Raw genomic sequence first — 19,343 nt, 5'->3', positions numbered from 1 at the left:
ATAACAGCAGTATTTTATCATTTTCTTATCTTTTCCCCTTATGTTTTGGTCTTCTATTTTATTTTCCTCAGCAGAAGTCTTGGACCGAACCTTTTCCCATTCTAAACATTGAGGAGACTTCTCAGGATCAAGTGCCTTTAGATCCAAGTCTCTTATGGCCACCCCCAACCTTTATTCACCCAAATGGTCCTTACCTTCCAGGAATCTAGTGCCTTCAGATTCTGAGTTCTGAGCTTACCTTTTGGGCCCCTGTGCACAGAAGTTGCTGACTGCTGTCCTCACTGACTGGTGGGAGTTTCAGCCACAGATTTATTTTTTTCTTCTCACTGAGTTTCTCCACTTCGGGTCACTTGCCTAGAAGGAAACCAAGGCTCTCAGACAATGGCCAAACTGCCGAACTCGGGCAGGGTACCTTTTTTGCCAAATTCTGAGAGAGCAAGGGACCCCAATGGTCACATGATTCCAAAGAACCACCAATTGTGTTATATATATCCCAATAAATTTCATAGATCTCTCAAGGTATGAAGAGAAAAGTTTTTATTCAGTTCCCATGGGAAGTAGGCATCAACCCCACCATGTGTATGGTGGAGGGCGGCAATGGATACAAGCAGCAGAAGCAATATATGTGATTCCTAATATGCCACCCCCACACACACACTGACCTTGTTCTCATTGTCTGAGAATGTGATCTTACATTCTAGGAGTGAAATTCAAAGTGGAGAATTGGGGAGCAAATAAAAAAGTTTAAATGAAAACATACTTGTCCCTTGGGGCCCAGCTGCCCAATGGATATATGGCAAGAGGATAAGATAAGATACATTTTGAGAAATGTTCATTCACTTGCTCTCTAAGAATTGTTTGTGCAGTAAGGCAGGAAGGAGTAGGACCCTGTAAGAAATCTCACAACTTAATCCACTCAGAAAAAGAAAACAGCAAATATAGGAGGGGATATAGAGAAAAAATGAAATATTAATACATTTTTGGAGGAGTTATGAAATGATTCTAGAATGCTGTAAAGCATTTTGGAACTATTTCCAAAGGCCATAAAACCATGCCTACCCTTTGACTTAGTAGTGCCAATATCAGGTCTACAGTCCAGAAGACATGAAAAGGTATTTTTATAGCAACTCTTTTCTGGTGGCCTGAATTGTAGATTGAGGAGATGACCATCAGTTGGGGAATGGCTGAAGAAACTGTGATATGTCATTATGATGGAATGCTACTCTGTTATGAGAAATGATGAACAGAATGCTCTCAGTAAAACTTGGAAAGACTTATGTGAGCAGATGCAATGAGAATTGTACTACATACAAAGTAACAGCAATATGAAGAATGATCAGTTATGAATGACTTACTTCTTTTCAGCAATGCTGTGACCCAAAATGACTCTGAAGAACTTGTGATAAAGAATATTATCCATCACCCAAAACAGAACTGATGGTATCTCAATATAAATTGAAGCATACTTTTTATTTTGTTTATTTTTCTTAAGATTTCCTCTTTCTTTGGAGGGAGGTTATATTCACTTTCACAACATGTGAGGCTTGTGCATGACTACACATTTATAGCCTATATTAAATAATGTCCTTTCTCATTGAGGGGAGTGGGGTAGAAGAAGGCAGAGAATTTGGAACTCAAAGTTTTTTAAATGAATTTTAAAACTTTGTTTCTCCAGGTAACATTGGAAAAAATAAAATAAAATGAAGTATATCAAAAAATAATTACAATATTTCTTTAAAAAAAACAGTTACAGGGAAATTTAGAAGATAGTGGGTTTTTGGGAGATGCTAATGAATTTTGTTTTTTAATATGTTGAATTTCAAATGACAACAGGACATTCCACATTGATATATAGATGGTGATGTCCTCAAGGACTGTAGTTCAGAAGAAAGATTAGACCTGGATAATTCATCTTAAAATTGACTATATAGAGATGATAACAGGAGTGAGAAAGTATAAAAAGAAGAGAGATGAGGACCCAGTATGAGATCTTGGAGTATGCCCACAATTTGTGTATATGGTAAGAAGGGTAATGCAGTAGCAAAGGAGATTTATGAGCAACAAAATAAGTAAAAGAGCCAGGGAAAAACATTGTCACAAAAACCCTAGAAAGGAGGGAGAATCAGGGAGAGGGAGTTCAACAGAGATTAAGAAGAAAGTTAGATCTAGCTATAGAATATATTACTATAGAACAACTACCCCAAATCCCACTTGTGCTCAAAAGTTGGTTCCCCAGAGTACAGTTGCTATATCCCTTCAGCACAGGAGTAACTCCGATTTATTTAACCTTAGATTTAAATAGTTTTGATGAAAGTGTATTTTGCTATAGTGGTAGATTAAGAAAAATTGGTATAAAATATTCCCACTAAAAGTCTGTGATAGGTATTCCACAAATAATATAGAGCCCAGAGGGGAAATAGACTAAATCTTAGACATCTCTAAAAGTCTTTTTTTGCTGGAGTCCCCAAGATGTTCCCCTTAAATGTGGTTTAGATCCCTTCAGTGGTGATCCCAAGCAAAGTCCCTTACTGGTTTAATTTTGAACAAGTCAGACATTTTCATTTTGAATTTTACTCATGAAAGGAGTTCAATGCAAGACTCAGAGTATAATTCAATGAAGTTAGCTTTTATTACAACTAGAGAGAAAATGATCATATCACAAAAGCATTAAATTAAAAATATTGAGACATGTTACAAATATATAATAACAGATTTTTGCATCAAAATATTTTGTAGTCAAACCAGTGCCTATCTTAACAAATATTCACAAAGATCAAAATATTTTAATAAAAATTTCTAGGGGGCGGCTAGGTGGCACAGTGGACAGAGAGCACTGGCCCTGGAGTCAGGAGTACCTGAATTCAAATCCGGCCTCAGATACTTAATAATTACCTAGCTGTGTGGCCTTGGGCAAGCCACGTAACCCCCATTGCCTTGTAAAAAAAAAAACTGAAAAAAAATTTCTAAAAGAAACTATCAGTCTAATAATTCTCATCATGCAACCAAATGGTAGCCATGATGATATTTTGCAGCTATGGACACATGATAACAATCGAAGATAAAGGCATTCTTATGGAAATCATAACCACCAAAGGAACTTGTTGGATAGTTTTGAGGCACACCTGGGCAGATATCCATTTTGCCCTACCCTAAAGGCAACTATCACTTAATTCTATGATTGAGCACTTCAGGTTACTGTGTTGCCTCTGGAAATCCAGGCAACTTACTCCCAAAACTTAATTTATTTTTATTCCTGAGCACTAGAGATCTGAGTCCATTACCACCCACATTTGAACCCTTCAGGCTCTGTCTAGAGAGTTCTTTTTGCAATTATAAAAGGAGTCATTAACATAGTTTTCAGTAGGTTTTAAAGCTAAAAAAAGGATTATTTTAGTCCAATTAGAAAGAAATGAGAATTTCAAATTCTATAAGCTTATCTCAAATTTCATTTGAGCATGACTTCACTTGATGTTGGTTTATAGCTACCATAGCTATTCCTACCATCACAGTCCCAGGAATCAACTGCTAAGTTTAATGCTAGATATTGAAATTTAAAAAATAGATTTTGGGCAGGCTTATTATAAAAAAAATGATATTTACATTCTATTTTAAAAATGTTCACGTTATTATGGTATACAAATTTCATTTGAGAACATTTCTATTTTTGGTTTTTAGATTTTTTTTTCTGCAAGGCTATGGGGTTAAGTGACTTGCCTAAGGTCACACAGTTGCATATTATGTGTTTGAACTCAGGTCCTCCTGACTCCAGGCTCAATGCTCTACCCACTGTGCAACCTAGCTGCCCTCCAGTTTTTAGTTTATTGTTATCTATAATAAAAAGTTAGTCATGAAACCTCATGGAAAAATGAAGAAGGATGTCTGATGAATGTCTAGATGTCTCAATGGACATAAGAAGCAATTGATTTTTCAGGGATTAGAACACTTTTCAGAAAGTGTTCTGGTTAGAATTTGAAACTTTTCTGCAGGCATACTACCTCCTGTCTTAGTTTTAGTTTTACTTTGAAATTAGGCAAAGAGAGAGCACAGCATACTATACTCACTTCTAAAAACTTCTTTTATGTTGTTTCTTTCTCTCTCAGGATTTTTCCCTTTAGTTCTAATTTTTCTTTCACTCATGACTAATATGGAAAGACATTAAATATGAGTATACACGTATAATCTAGATCAGATTATTTACTGCCATGGGAAGGGAAGAGGGAAAGAGTGTGGAAGAAAAATGTGAAACTCAAAAGCTTGCAAAAAAGATGAATGGGGATAACTGTCTTTTTGTTGGAAGTGGAAAAAAATTAAAATAAATGCTAAAAAAGAAATGAGGCAAAGAGGAAACCAGCCTTGTATTTGTCCAGTATCATAGAGACCTGCTACCTTTGGAACAATTTGTACAGCTTCTGGGATTTCCAGGGGAAGGGAAGTTTGTTTTCTCCACTTACCACCATCCTCCACCCTGCTGGCACTGCCACCCTGAACTCAGCCTTGTTCCTGGACACTAACTCCAGTGTCCTGGCCTTACCACTCCAACACTCAGATGACTGTGATGCTCACTTTCCCTTCTATTTGGGAGGGGTTGTAGGAGAAAAGAAGATTTTACTGGGAAAACCTATAGTTTCTGAAGGATTGCCATGAAATCTCAGGGCTCACCATCCAAGTAAACTGACTCCTTTAACACTACAGAATTCTAACTGGTAAAGACCAGTATCTTAACTCTAAGTACCTTAGTGCAAAAGGGGAAAGAGCTGAATTTATAACCAAGTAGGGTCATTGGAAGACAAATGAAAACTAGTTTTAATGACTGTACTGCACTGTGTTTTTTCTGTTCCACCCAGAATCATCATGACTAGAATCATTCATGGGAAAAAGAATCTTTTAGACAGAGCTGGAAGAGATGAGGAGGCTTTGTCAGAGGTGGGAGGAACAAGAAGGAAGAAACAACATTGCTCTTGGATGATGTCTGGCATTCTATCTCTAAAAGAAGCATCAGGACAAAGAGGGTCATTTAACTTCAAACCCAGACCAGGGAGAGCATACTCTGAAGAAGTTGCCGGCATGTTACAATTCTCAGCACCACAATTCCAGTAAGCACTGAGTCCAATGTTGGGTGGGATTTGGGGTCAAATTTAAGAAACAGAATTTTGGCAAACTTCTGATATAAAACCTGATTATAATCAATTTAAGAAGTGTTCCTATATTCTGAAGGGGCATTCTCTCACTAACAGAGAAGTGGCTAGTACTATTGTCAAGGTGCCATCAAGAATACAGGCAGGGACAGAGTTTATCTTCATGATCAGATTGAGACAAATAGGACACACTGAGCCCTGAAACCATCTGACACAGGGGTCAGATCAGCACAGGATCCTTTCAAGGAAAACATGATTCTCTTTCCCACAAAGTATAATATCATTGACCGGTTCTCCAATTTATTCTCCACCAAGGACTCAAAAGGTGAAAGGGACCAGCATTTTAGATTTAGCAAACCCTAAAGTGCCCGATCTTATCCTTGGAAGTGAGCATAGATATATTTAAATAAGATAACAATATGAAAATAGCAAGAGCGATAGTAGTCTGCCTAAAGGGTAAAACATTGACAGAAGAAGGGTAGGAAACCCTAAGAATATGCCTTTATTCATCATAATCAGAAAACAAAGATCTTCAGATCAGAAAGCATAATGAAATATGAGATGCTACTTTGAAAATATCAACTTCATCAGATGTATCTGTTCACTTACATGGTCCTGATCTGGGAGCAAAAGAAAAAGGAGAGATAGGTCCCAAGAAAATCAGAACTTTCTCTTATTTTAAAGACATTTCTTGCCTTTAGTCAAAGCTATTCAGCATCTTGGTGAAACATGCTTTTATCCAAGAAAAAATATTAGCCCTGGAAGACTGAGCAATAAGTATAAATATTTGAATTCATAACCATAACATGTTTTATTCTTGGTTGTCCTTGCTAAACCTTTTCTCTCTTTCTTCCCATTGGACGAAGAATGACTAGATGCTGGATTAATCCATAGTTTATCAGATAAGAGTTATTAAGGGGAAAGGGTTAAAAACAGCTTCCACAAGGCACGTGAACTAATTTTTGCTAATGTTTGGACATAAATGTACATATGGAACTTTATTTGGGTATGTGTAGTCATAAACACCAAGCATGATCATATAAATGCCCATTGAGAAACATATTTGGACCCAAAAGCAGTCAGTTGATGATAGCTGTTATACCAAACCAGACCATCATCACTCAGTTCCTTTGACAGCCTAGCTTTAGGGGATCTTAAGAGTGGATAAAAGATCCAATGATAAATTTCTCTGGTCTTTCTCAGATGTTACTGGAAGGTAGCCCATCATCTTCATGGTATCTTTACAAATTTTCTGTAATTGGGCTACCTTGTCATGAGGCAAGGACCAACGCCAGGCTTGGGAGATATTTTGGGCATTCCTGGAATCTGTGAAGAAGGCAGACCTTCCCATGCCCTTGCCCTGTGTGATATTATGTACCCAGACTTGGAGCTGGGGCAGGAAGGATAATCCTGCAAATTCATATAGTTTGGAGGTTTGGGTCTGTGGGTCCTTCACTAAGTCCTCATAGCGTATTAGCAGGTATCGGTCTTCTAGCGAGGTGGGCAGCAGCTGCGCAGCCTCATAGATCTCCACTTGGCTTTGGCAGATAGCTTTCATCACATAATAGGGCCGCTCCTCACTCTTTATTTTAGTCCACTGGTTCCCCATTATGATATGGTTGTCACGACTCAGCTCATGTTCTGTATTTTCCCGAGAGCGGAACACAGCCCGGGGGTCCCGGACAAGGTGAATGATGTGCAGGTTGAGGGAAGGGTCAGTCAGCAGTGGGTTGAGAGTCTTCAGGTTGAAGAAGCGCACTTCCTTGAGCACCACATGACTGTAGGATTTACAGGCTTCTTCTACCACGTTGAAGGGCTCCTTGCTGCACAGGGTCTTGCAATCATCCTGGGGGATGATGGCCTCCCTATCAAAGAGGAGGCAGGCAGGTGGGGAACACAGAGCCCTACTAGTCTCCCACTGGAAGAGACTGGACTGTTTCCTTGGACCCTTGGCCATGTAAGCATCAAAGACAGTCATGTCACAAAGGAAGACAGAACGAACCAGGTCTCTCACGGCCATCTGCAACTGCCCAGCGCTGCCAGAGGAGAGGGTCATCCACACATGCCAGGCGGGCTCCATCAGGTAGAAGACGTCCGGGTGCTGGCTGAAGAGCTGCCCCACGAAGGAGGAGCCGGAGCGCCAGGAAGACAGGATCAGCACATGTATGGGCCGTGACCTCTCTGCCAGACCAGGGCAGCAACTGGGACTGGACAACTGCTGGAAGAGGAGGAGGAAAACTAAAGATGGGATCACCAGGAGTATTGACAGCTTTGTTTTTTTCACCCAGAACATTGTGCAGGAAGCTAGTAGGCAGCCTATTAGGGACAAGAAAAATGGACTGTATGAGATCATTGGGTATCCATCAGTCTGCACATTCCCCTTCTAGCCACATTCCTTCAACTGCAACTTTGCCGTGGCTCAGCTCAACAAAACCTGAGCCCATTTCCACCTCTTACCTCTCCCCTTCCCCAGTCACTTCCTATATCCAAGTCCTAGAGCTCAGTCCCTTTGACCTCATTTAGAGCAGGAATCTTAACTTAGAGCTCATATACTCTCAAATAGTTTAGGGATGGATTTCAGAACACCCATGAATTTGGAAGATTAAAAAAAATCTTTCAAGAGATTTGTTTTTCTTTGAAATGTTATATATTTTATTCCATGTATTTAAAAATATTATTCTGAGAAGTAGGTTTCCCTAGACTTCTGAGTCCAGGATCTAAAAAATAAAGCATTTTTATACAAAAAAAAGTCATTTTTCACTCAGACTCCTGGTAATTACTCTAACCTAACCAGTCATTAGAAAATTTTAGATAGTATCTCCTCATTATTTCTTTCACATATTGGAAAAAAAAATAGAGAGAAGCCAGTTACTTTCATGACTATTGAAAAGCAGACAAAGAATTCTTGGAATGCTCTAGATTTTGTGAATTCCAAAGGTCATTTCTTATTGATTACTTAAAAATCAAGTTTTTCCTTGATTCTAAGATTCTTTGAAGAATTAAAAAAAATGGGGCGGCTAGGTGGTGAAGTGAATAAAGCACTGGCCCTGGTGTCAGGAGTATCTGGGTTCAAATCTGATCTGGTCTCAGACACTTAATAATTACCTAGCTGTGTGGCCTTGAGTAAGCCATTTAACCCCATTTGCCTTGCAAAAAACCTAAAAAAAATAACCAAACTAGATATGGTGCAAACTTCCAAGGAGAATTTTCAGATTTAGCTTATTTGTATGTTGATGTCAGAAAAATATGAATTACATAAATTAAGGCAAAATAAGAGTTATATATATATATACATATATATATATATATATATATATATATATATATATATATTCCTTTCCAAATTCTCTTGCATGAGTAAAGAGTTTTTTTTTTTTTTCTCTTGGTTAAAATACTGTCATAGTAAGTGTGTAAGCTGTTCTCATTCTGTTGACCTAATTTTGTAAGCACTTCATATGAGATTTTCCATTGTTCTTCACCTTCTCTATATTTTTCTTTCTCAAATTTATGCCTGCTTTAATTTCTTTCTTGTTGTCAAAGGTTTTTATGAAGCTGGGAAACCATTCTTCTAAAGTCAGGGAACAGAAATCCAGCAATATGAAAGAAAGAATGGATTTTAGAAGACTAGACTGGAAGGAGTACTCAAAGGAAAATCTAATAGCTAGAAAATTCATGGACACAAAATGAGGCAATCATGAGAATGTGACTTTGGTTATGACATGGGAACTTTTGGTCTACTTCCTGAAAAGGCTTATTTATGTTTAATCTCTTCATTAGACTCCCTTGGAAAGCCCCTGGGCAACTTCCTTCCTAAAGGAATGGTAAACTTGTCACCTTACCTAGCTCAGAAAAATACAATGACACAGAAACTCTACATCCTATTGCTTCCAGAATTTTTCACCCATCTGCTTCAGACAAATGGAGGGAGGCCAATTAATATCTCAGTTTTTTAAAAAAAGTGAAAAGAAAACCCTCTGCTTGGTTCCCATCTTCTTTAGAACCTGAGCCCAAGATGAAAGTCAGGGAGAATCTTTTCAAGGGTGTGAAGTCAGTGGCAATGACACAATATGAAGGACTAACCCAAAACTGGAAGAAGTCATTAAAACTCAAGGGTCTTTCCTAAGGAAAGAGGAACATGAATAAGGACACAAAACAATCTAGAAAAAGGACTAGAAGGGGTGGGTGAGGAAGGAGGTAAGGAACTTATAACTTACTGCAATAAAACTAGAACCCAGAATTAGCTTCAGAGATAATTAAAACACTTACAAGTGCCTCAGAGCAAGAGGACTCCCTTTAACCAGCCCCAGACTCTAGACCTGAATCTTTTTCTTTTACAGATTCTACTCATGGGTCTTCTTTTTACATTCTTTTCCTGGCTTCAAACTCTCCCTGTCCTGGGTCCCAGTCTCCCTAATTATGTTTTTTGATTCATCTCAGTGGCCCAAGATGTCTCATTGCTTCTCTGTTGCCTCCTTTTCATAGGCAAGTTCTCTAGTTCCAAGGAGAAAAACCAGGATCTCTTGATAAGTGAGCCATCTTTTTCCCTGGCTTCTGAGAAACATACTGGTTCCAGCTGAATGTTCCATGGGAGGGCTTCTCACGTCCAAATTCCAGGGGAATGATTCTAACCTTCACTATTAATCCCTCAGACATTCATCACCCCCAAGGGAAAAACATTCAGTGGTCTTGTATGACCACAGAAGAACCTTTGTCAGCAGATGAGGACCACCTACTAAGCAGAGCCTTTTCCATGACAACTTCAGACTAGATTTTTTGCCAGGAGAAAGACAGCAGGGCATAGATGATCAAATAACCAGGGGAACAGTGTGTGTGTGTGTGTGTGTGTGTGTGTGTGTGTGTGTGTGTGTGTGTGTGTGTAAGTAATCAGTTGTGTAAAGGATGTAGGGATGCATTAGGAATGAGAAATGGAAAAAGCAGGGTTATGGGAGGAGCAAGGAGATTGTCGAGGTTCTGGTAATCCTCCATTGCAGTAATTCCTAGTTCTTGAGATTTCAGTTAAGTGTTGGAGGAAGGGTCACAGTGGGGAAAGATTAGAAAGACTTTGCTGTTCAGTTTTTTCAGTTGTGTCCAACTTTTCAGGATCCCATATGGCGTTTTCCTGACAAAGACAGTGGAGTTGTTTGCCATTTCCTTCGCCAGTTCATTTTACAGATCAGAAAACTGAGGCAAACTGGGTTAAGTGACTTTCCTAGTCACACCAACTAGTAAGCATTTAAGGTCAGATTTGAACTCAAGAAGATGAGTTTTCCTGACTCTGGACCCACCACTTGCTACCTGGCTGTCCTTAGAAAAACCAAGTCAGGAAAACAATCTTTCACAGAAGCCAGAAATAAATATTTTCTTGCTGTTCTGCAATTACTTCTCTTCTCTAGTTACAATTCTCCATTGAATTAAATGAATGAAAAGGCAATTATTATGCCCATGTTATAGACCAGGAATTGTTCTGGGGCACCAAAGATACAAATCAGAAAATGAGACAGGGAAATAATACAATATTTATAAGGGGGAGGAGTAATCTGGGGAGTCATTGGGATTTTGAATGGAGCCTTAAGGCACTTGGGGAGCAAAGGAGAAGAGAAAGGCACAGAATTGTCTCTGGAGGTCCCAAACTCCTCAAATTCCTACCTGTAGCTTCCCTTGCTCCTTGCTCTTCCATACATACATACATACACATGTATGTATGTGTAAATATGCATATTTAACATATCATTAAAGATAATAGATAGATATCTGTAATAGATATATAGATATAAATGGAACACAGGTTCTGCCTCCACCTCCCAATCTTATTACATTTGTTCAGAGAGAGCCCACATTTTGACTTGGACTTGAGAAAAACAAGTGGATATGGCAAGATAGGAGATGGTTTTGTTCTTGCTGGCCGCTGTGTGAAGCAGAAAGACAACGCTTCTCTGGGAAGAAAGAAATGAAATTAAGCATTTAATATGTTCTAGAAATTGTACTAAATACTGGGAACAAACAAAAATACAAGGAAAAAGATGATCCCTCATGGCCAGAGATTCAAAATGAGTAAAATTTGTTCTTTTGGAAGGGGTGGAGGGTGGGGTTGGGTTGGGGTTTACTTGCAGTTTAGATATTTTGAAAAGAAAAATTGTTTTCAGGGGCAGCTACATGGCACAATGAATAGAGCCCTGGCCCTGGAGTCAGGAGAACCTGAGTTCAAATCTGACCTCAGACACTTAATAATTGCCTATCTGTGTGACCTTGGGCAAGTCATTCAAACCCCATTGCTTTAAATAAATAATTTTTTTTAATTATAAAAAAAGAAAATGGACATAAGAAATGTAGAATTAAAGGATAGAGTTGAATAAATATTTTTTTTTAGAAAATTGCTTTCTATAAGAAGAAAACCATGACCATCTTTCTACTTCCAACCTATCTTTATTCCTAGTATTAGAAATAATTTTAGGTTGCTATATTCTGCAAAGCCTATAGCCTTTAGCTGACATACTGAAGCCTAGAGAAAGAAAAGCACCTTTTTTAATTAAGTAAAAAGTACTATTTCTGAATACTGATGTTCACAGTTGTAGATTTGGTGTCTTTCTTGTTATTATTTTGAGACATTATATATTAATTTGCTTTTCTACTTATGTTTGTATACAAGGTAGGTCCTCTACTCTGCCATTGAGTGAAAGCAACTTAAAACACTACATCGTTACATTCTTCCTTTGAGTAATAATATATAAAAAAGGGACTGTATTGCAACCATTATTAGGAACAACAAAAAAAAAGATGATCCCTGCCAGCAGTATCTAGTTTGCTTTGTCATCATCAAACAAAGAAAGCCTATATTCTACTTAGCAAAACTTAGTACATACCAGTTGGTTATCATATTTTCTGCTTAAGCTAGCAAATTTTATCCCTAAAGAATGTCTTTTAAGCATAGATTAAGAACAGAGATGGGCAGTTTTGGGGCAATGCAGGACTGGAAGTCTAGGGATCAGAGGTTAAAAATCTCACTTAGGACACCAGCTATGTGAGCTTTGCAGAGGTCCTTTGACCTTTCTGAGGCCTTAAATATTCTCCTGTATGAGATGGAGACTATAGGACGTACCTCATACCTGTCTCATGGGATTGTTATAAAGAAAGTCTTTGTGTACCTCTTAAAAAGCTATACAGGGGCAGCTAGGTGGCGCAGTGGATAGAGCACCGGCCTTGGAGTCAGGAGTACCTGGGTTCAAATCTGACCTTAGACACTTAATAAATACCTAGCCGTGTGGCCTTGGGCAAGCTACTTAACCCCATTGCCTTGAAAAATCTAAAAACAAAAAACCCCAGCGCTATACAAGTTCACATTAACATTATCACATACATGTTTATGAGAGTTAACATTATTAAGCAAATATCCCCAAGTTACCACACATCTCACATCTGGCAGAGAGAAAAGGAGACATTACCATGGAATTGTCAGGAAGTGTCACTGGATATCACTCACCAATCCAGTTTAATAAGGGGTCACCAAACATTTCTAATTTACTTAATTTGGAAACCATTTATTGAGTGCCTACTGTATGCTGGATAATGTGCTAGCTACTGAGGGGGATTCTGAGAAGTATACAGCTCCAATCCACAAAGAGCTTAGGATCCAGAAGAGGAGACAAAAAAAAATTTACTATGATTTCAGTACTTCAAGGATCTATAATTTTCTTTTTTGTCCTTCATTTCCTTTTTTTAATATATTAAAGATTTTTCCCCCATCTTACTTCCCTCCCCCACCCCCCACAGAAGGCAATCTGTCAATCTTTCTTTGTTTCCATGTTGTACATTGATCCAAACTGAGTGTGATGAGAGAGAAATCATAAGGGATCTATAATTTTCATTTCAAGTCAATAAGCATTTCTTAAGCAATCTCCTATAAGTCAAACTCTATATGGAAGAAAAAGGGAAGGGAATAAGAATTTATATGGTCCCTATTAGATGCCCGATATTGTGGTAAGGGTTTGCAATTATTATTTGATCTTCACAATCCTGTGAGGGAAGGGTTATTGTTAGTTTCTGGTTTACAATTGAGGAAACTAAGATAAACAGAAGTCTTGAACTCAGTTCTTCCTAACTCAGGCCCACCTCTCTATCCAGTGCATCACCTAGTTGCCCCATAGAGATACACTAGATAACATTCCATACTGCAGTATTAATGATGAGTGTTTGTAAAAAGAAAACAATTATAGCTTCTGCACCATCATTGGTTGCTAGGTTGAAGAATTTGATGTCCCACCTTCCCCCAAATCAAGTCAATATGCACTCTTAGCCATGGTGACACAGTGAATAGAGTATTGGCCCTGGAGTCAGGAGGACCTGAGTTCAAATTCAGCTTCAGACACTGGACACTAACTGTGTGACCCGGGACAAGTCACTTAACCCTGATTGCCTCACATCCAGGGTCATCACCATATTCATATCTGGCCATTGGATCCAGATGACTTTGGAGGAGAAAGTAAGGCTGGTGACTTAGCACAGCACCCCCTCACTCAAACCCGATTCATGTACTTGTCATGGCATTGCTTCTCTGATGCCATGGTCTCCTTTGAGAATAAAGGACAGAGGGCAGCTAGGTGACACAGTTTATAGAGCACCAGCCCTGGAGTCAGGAGGACCTGAGTTCAAACTTGGTCTTAGACACTTAATAATTATCTAGCTGTGTGACCTTGGGCAAGTCACTTAACCCCATTGCCTTGAATAAATTGAAATTTTAAAGAGAGAGAGAGAGAGAGAGAGAGAGAGAGAGAGAGAGAGAGAGAGAGAGAATGAAGGACAAACATTATCATTGCAAATTTGGGGGGAAAGTAAGGATGGGGGGAATATATGAGAGAATAGTTAAGGAAAAAAATGAGAGAAGTCAAAAGCTTTATGAGGTTTCTCTATAATCTCTATCAGAAATATTGTCTTCCAAGAAAATCAGCTTCTGTTAAGCATGGTGGGCATCTAAGCAATTATCCCAAGGGTTCAAGAATGAAAATGAACAAAGGACTATCACCAGAAGAGAAATCAAAAGATTTCATAAAAAAGTCCAATATTTCAGCACTGTTTCTCATCAAGGATAGTAGAATTGTTGCATTTGCACCCTAACTTCAGGGATAAGAAGTCTTAGGGATTATGGAAGAGACAAAAAAAAAGGAAAAATTTTTTTTTAACAAAAAAGAAGGGTGGAACAAAGGTAGGGGAAATAACTATATTAGACCAAGTACATATAGAGAGGAGATCGGGTTGGAAGAAATTCAATTGTGAGGGCATTGAAGGATCAATATTCTGAAGGAGGTAAAAGACACAAAAGATGTGGGGGGAACAAAAATCTTGAACCTTCATAATACCCAGAAAAGGAGACTCCCAGAAAAGGAGTATCAGCTTAAACGCCTCCTCTCCTATCTAAACTCATCTTTATGAGGGTTATCTACACACAAATTGACTGCAACAAAAAATGAAGATTTTAGGGGATTTCAGCAGATTTTTACCAACACTGTCCAACAATAGGCATCTTTACAATCTCATAATTGACTGAAATAGGGAGAGAATAGAAGATCCCATCATGCCTTTCATTTCTCAATTACCAATGCCCTCCAAAGCATTTGAGTTCAGAGATCACAAAACACTGCCCACGGGGTCTTAAAATTGAAAAGGTACTTTCCACCCATATATTAAGATCATTCAGGACTCCTTGAAAGATGTAGGGACAGAAATAATTCCATTCCATGATCTTATGATTATAAATATCAGTTGTGGTTGAGTCACTTCAGTCGTGTCTGATTTTTTGAGATCCCATTTGGTGTTTTCATGGCAAAGATACCTGAGTGGTTTGCTATTTCCTTTTCCTTCTTATTTTACAGATGGGGCAACTGTGACAAACAGGGTTAACTAACTTGCTCTGGATCACACACATCTTTGTAAGTGTCTGAGGCTGGATTTGAACTCTGGGGGTGACTCTTCCTGACTCCAGGTCTGGAGGTCTATCAACTACACCATCCAGTTGTCCCAATAAACAGCAGATTATGCACAAAATCAAGAGATGTGTGTGTTTTCCACAAGTATTTAGCACTATCATGGAGGAATCCAGTGGTGTCCAGGTTGAGGAGAGATTCCCTAAGTCCTGAGACTTTTTTTAAAATTTTACTTATTTAAGGCAGCAGGGTTAAGTGACTTGCCCAAGATCACACAGCTAGGTCATTATTAAGAGTCTGAGACTGGATTTGAATGCAAGACCTCCTGACTCCAGGGCTGGTGCTCTATCCACTGTGCCACCTAGCTTCCCCTCAAGCCCTAAGACTTTTCAAAGCCTCCTGGAAGAGATCTGTGACATTTAAAGGAGTTTAGTGTCTACATTCACAATGGGATATCAAATGGATGAAAGAAAAATCATTTATTAAGCACTCACTATGGGTAAAGTGCCATAGTCACACAAGAAAAGTAAGACAATACCTGATCTCTGTTAGGGACTGTTGTGTGTGGGAGCACTGAAAATTATCTTCACCTGGTGTCCTTGAGCACCAGAGTCTTATCTTACTAAGTGCCACGGGAGTGGGAGTGGATTAGAGTCTGGGAAAGGTATTTAAGCACTGGTGTTTTGGTAAATAAATGGAGTACTTGGGGACCTTGGTGTATAGGGAGAAACTTGTCTTCCTTGTCTCCCACCCCTCCAGCACTCACCTGGGAAGACTGAGGCAGTCCAGAAAAGGGACTCAACATAAGAGTCCGGAAGTGGGACTCAACAGTTCTCAAAGTGCTCACATTCTAATAGGGGAAGAAAACATATATGGAAAGTTTCTCATATGAGTTAGATAGAAAGTCATGGTCTTTGGATTGTAGTGTTAAGGTAAAGGGTAATGTATCTTCTTTAGTGTCATTTTCATTCATAAAATCATACCCATTTCTGATGCTGAACCACTGACCGTGCCAAGGTCCTAGTAGGTAAATGACTAGAGACCTGGAGCTCTCTCTACTATACCAACAACAATTGAGTCCCTTTGATGGATTTTAGGAAGAACCTGAACAGGGGTCTCACAAGATGGACAGGTATGGCATGGGTGGTATATTTCTTCATTGAAGGAACTCCCAAATCAACGATGAATTGATGCTTTAAACAGGGTAGCAACAGCCAGAGGTAAAGGTGGGATTCCTATATCCTCATAAGGAGAAACTCATCAGCCCTGAATCATAGACTATGCTAGCAATGGATCCCTTTGCTAACTGGAGAAAGTCTGTATACCTTGGTCTGGAATTCAAGATGCTCCATAATTTGACCCTGCTACCTTTCCAACTTTTTCTCTTATGACTTCTCTTAATATATGAGACTACTTACCATTATCTGAACATAGCCAGACTTTGTTCATTCCTTCCATTTATTTACACCATTCCATATATCTAGGATGCTCCCATTTCCCAGCATCCTTCCCCCCCCCCCCCACCTCTCTCCCCAAAAGAAATATCTAACTACCACTGAGGACTATTTCTTCCAAAAAACCTTCTCTTCTAAGCAAGAAGTAATTATTTTCTCCTTCTGAAAAAAAAATTGATAATCACTGATAATTATATAACACATTTGTTTTAGGAAAACATTTTAGATAATACTTCATCCTAACCCATGAGGTAGGTTCTATTACTCCATATTTTATAGATGGGGAAATTGAAATTAAGGGGTGATAAGTCATATAGCTAGCCAGTGTTTGAGGAAGAAATTAAACCCAAATCTTCCTGTCTCCAAGCCCTATTCACATAACATAATACTTCAGTGGAGAATTTTATAAGTGCCCTAATATACAAGTTAGGAAGATTCATGTTCCTGAGTTCAATTCTGGTCTCAGATATATACTAACCTGCATGACCCCAAGCAAAGTATTTAATCCCTGTTTGCCTCAGTTTCCTCATCTGTAATAAAAATAGTTGGACAAGAAAATGGCAAACCATTCCAGTATCCTTATAAAAAAAAGTCCCAAGTGGGATCACAAAGAATTAGATATGAATGAATCAACAAAACAGCAACATATGTGTTTTTCATTTTCTAATTTGTATAGCTTTTATATTTTGGTTTATTTAGCTGTTATTATTTTATTAACCTCTGTGTTCCTTAAAAGTAGAAACCACTTATGACTATGGAATGTAAAATTAAATTAAATTAAGAAATGAGAAATTCTATAAGAAACTTAAACCAGTTTAAGAATTTTAGATCACGTCAGCTCATTAGTGCCAGAGCTCCTGGGATTTTCCAGTGATATTTGACTGTCTTCATTTCCAATGATAATTGATTGTCATCAAACCCAGAAATTCAACAAGAGATAGAGAGAAAAGCAACCTTAGTTAGAAAGATGGTCAATAGTAGAACTTTATAGTCAGACAATTGCAAGTGAGAGAAGAGACAGAGATGTGACATTGTGTCACTATGGCCGTTCCCTGGAACCCATGAGAGATAAGCACCTCCACTATAGAATTCCACAGAGCAATCCCTATTACTGGTATGGTCCCTTTAGGCTCATCTCATTTCATTTTCAGTGTCTCTCTGGGATGAACAGGGTAGATACCACTCTGTTTTACAAATATAAAATTGTTCTTCATTGGTGATTGATACATAAAGAAACCCAAGGACTCATTGCACTCATTCAACTTTAGGAGCTAGAAAGAATCTTAGGGTTCCCATTTTACAGACAGGGAAACTGAGGCCCAGAGTGGCTCCAGAATAGATCCTGCTGAAACTCTGGCCAAGCCTCTTCTTTTCTCAGGGTTGCAATTTGCTCCTCTGCAAAGGAGCCTGCCAGCTCTGAAATACTATTATATTATTCTCTTCTCCCAAGGGTTCTTTTGTTGAGTTTAGAAATAGCTTCCTAGACTCAAGCAGCAACCCCTCACCCCATGCCCTGCCCCTGGGTACAAGGGAAGCTCCTGGGGAGGAGATGCACACAGAGGAGCTGTGTTCTTACCCTCTTGCTTGCCAGCCCTGCCAATTTTCTTCCGTTGCCTCAGGATCTCCTCTCCTCCAGTTTCCAGTCTCCCACTCTATTTTGCATCACTCTTCCTAAGCCCAACTCTTTTCTGGGAGAGCTTTTGGTATCTTCTTGCAGCCAGGAAAAGACCCCACCTTCCCAGACTGGTGTGGGATGGATGGCAGAGCCTGCCAGGGAGCGATGCTGGGGACAGCTCTGAGAGCCACACACCAGGTGGTAGGAAAAGAGGCCCCACAAGGCTGGAGCCTGGGGAACTTTCCAGCAGAGAAACTTCCCTCCTACTGGGCAGGGAGGAGCAGAGGAGGAGGAAGCAGGGTGACTCTGGAATGTGGACTCCTCCTGGGTAGGGAGCTTGCTGTCTGCCTCAGGAATGGGTGAGAGCAGAAGGAAGGTGGGCAGAAAAGCCCAGGCCCACCAAGCACCCTAAGGATGCCCACCCTCCACCTTCCACTGATCACAGAAAGCTGGGCTCTCCCTGAGAGCTTCCCAGAAGAGCAGAAAAGGGGAAAACTGGGCTCCTGCCCTTTTGAGTCTATAGTCATTGTATTCTGGGAGATGGAGAGGTTTGTTAAAAAATGGACTGGCCTTGGCAGAGTGGGGAGCAGCACCTCTGCCCTCCTCCTTTCTTCTCTCTCTCTCTCTCTCTCTCTCTCTCTCTCTCTCTCTCTCTCCTGAAGCTGTTGGCTGGCATCATGAGGCCTAAAGAACTGTATTTCATTTCTCAAGCCCTTGGGGAAGCTAATTCTGGACTCATCTTGAAGGGCCTTTTCTTGGGTCTTTTTCAGTGAAGACACAAGTTGCAGCCATACTCTCAGTTGCCCTAGTTTGTTTTTTTCCTTTGGTAATTTTTGGTGAGTTCATTTCAAATATGAAGGAGACCTGAAAACTCTCCCCCTTCTCTCGCCTTCAAGCTAATGAATTTTTATTAACTATCTAGTTCCAATTTTCTCTAAAGAAAAAGTTTGGGTTTTTTTCCCTTTAAAGCCCTGATCTTGTTCAGATTTACAAATGGACTGAAGCTCAAATAACTATATGATGCAAAGGAAAACATGAAAGAACAGAAAACCAATACTTGTCAAATGTCATTCAAGATCTGAGGAAGAAAAGATTATTTCTGACTCACCCTTTCCAAACAACTCACCTCAAAATGGGTTGCAAAGATTAATGTTTTGTGACACCAGAGATTTGCCAACTTCCTCTAGTCCTTGCTTTAGAAACCAATTTAACTTCATACCAAGGA

At 39.3% G+C, this 19,343-nt stretch overlaps 1 protein-coding gene across 3 annotated transcripts; it reads right to left on the bottom strand.

Annotated features, from left to right (window-relative positions):
* Positions 1–2,625: 2,625 nt before the first annotated feature.
* Positions 2,626–18,624, bottom strand: LOC141497199 (carbohydrate sulfotransferase 4-like). 3 transcript variants are annotated; one of them, XM_074199855.1, is made up of 3 exons: positions 18,080–18,624; positions 15,816–15,899; positions 2,626–7,451 (listed from the first exon to the last, which is right to left on the bottom strand). In XM_074199855.1, exon 3 carries the CDS (start codon positions 7,426–7,428, stop codon positions 6,280–6,282), a length of 1,149 nt encoding a protein of 382 aa, XP_074055956.1. In that variant the 5' UTR covers positions 7,429–7,451; positions 15,816–15,899; positions 18,080–18,624; the 3' UTR covers positions 2,626–6,279. The 3 variants fall into 3 exon arrangements, with proteins under 3 accessions (XP_074055956.1, XP_074055952.1, XP_074055964.1); XM_074199851.1 differs by lacking the exon at positions 15,816–15,899 and having other exon boundaries at positions 18,080–18,622; XM_074199863.1 differs by lacking the exon at positions 15,816–15,899 and having other exon boundaries at positions 2,626–7,350; positions 18,080–18,614.
* Between the last annotated feature and the right edge of the window lie 719 nt (positions 18,625–19,343).

This window comes from Macrotis lagotis, chromosome 1 (assembly GCF_037893015.1).
Source record: "Macrotis lagotis isolate mMagLag1 chromosome 1, bilby.v1.9.chrom.fasta, whole genome shotgun sequence".
Lineage (NCBI taxonomy): Eukaryota > Metazoa > Chordata > Mammalia > Peramelemorphia > Peramelidae > Macrotis > Macrotis lagotis.
This window is presented reverse-complemented; position numbering and strand designations above follow the sequence as displayed.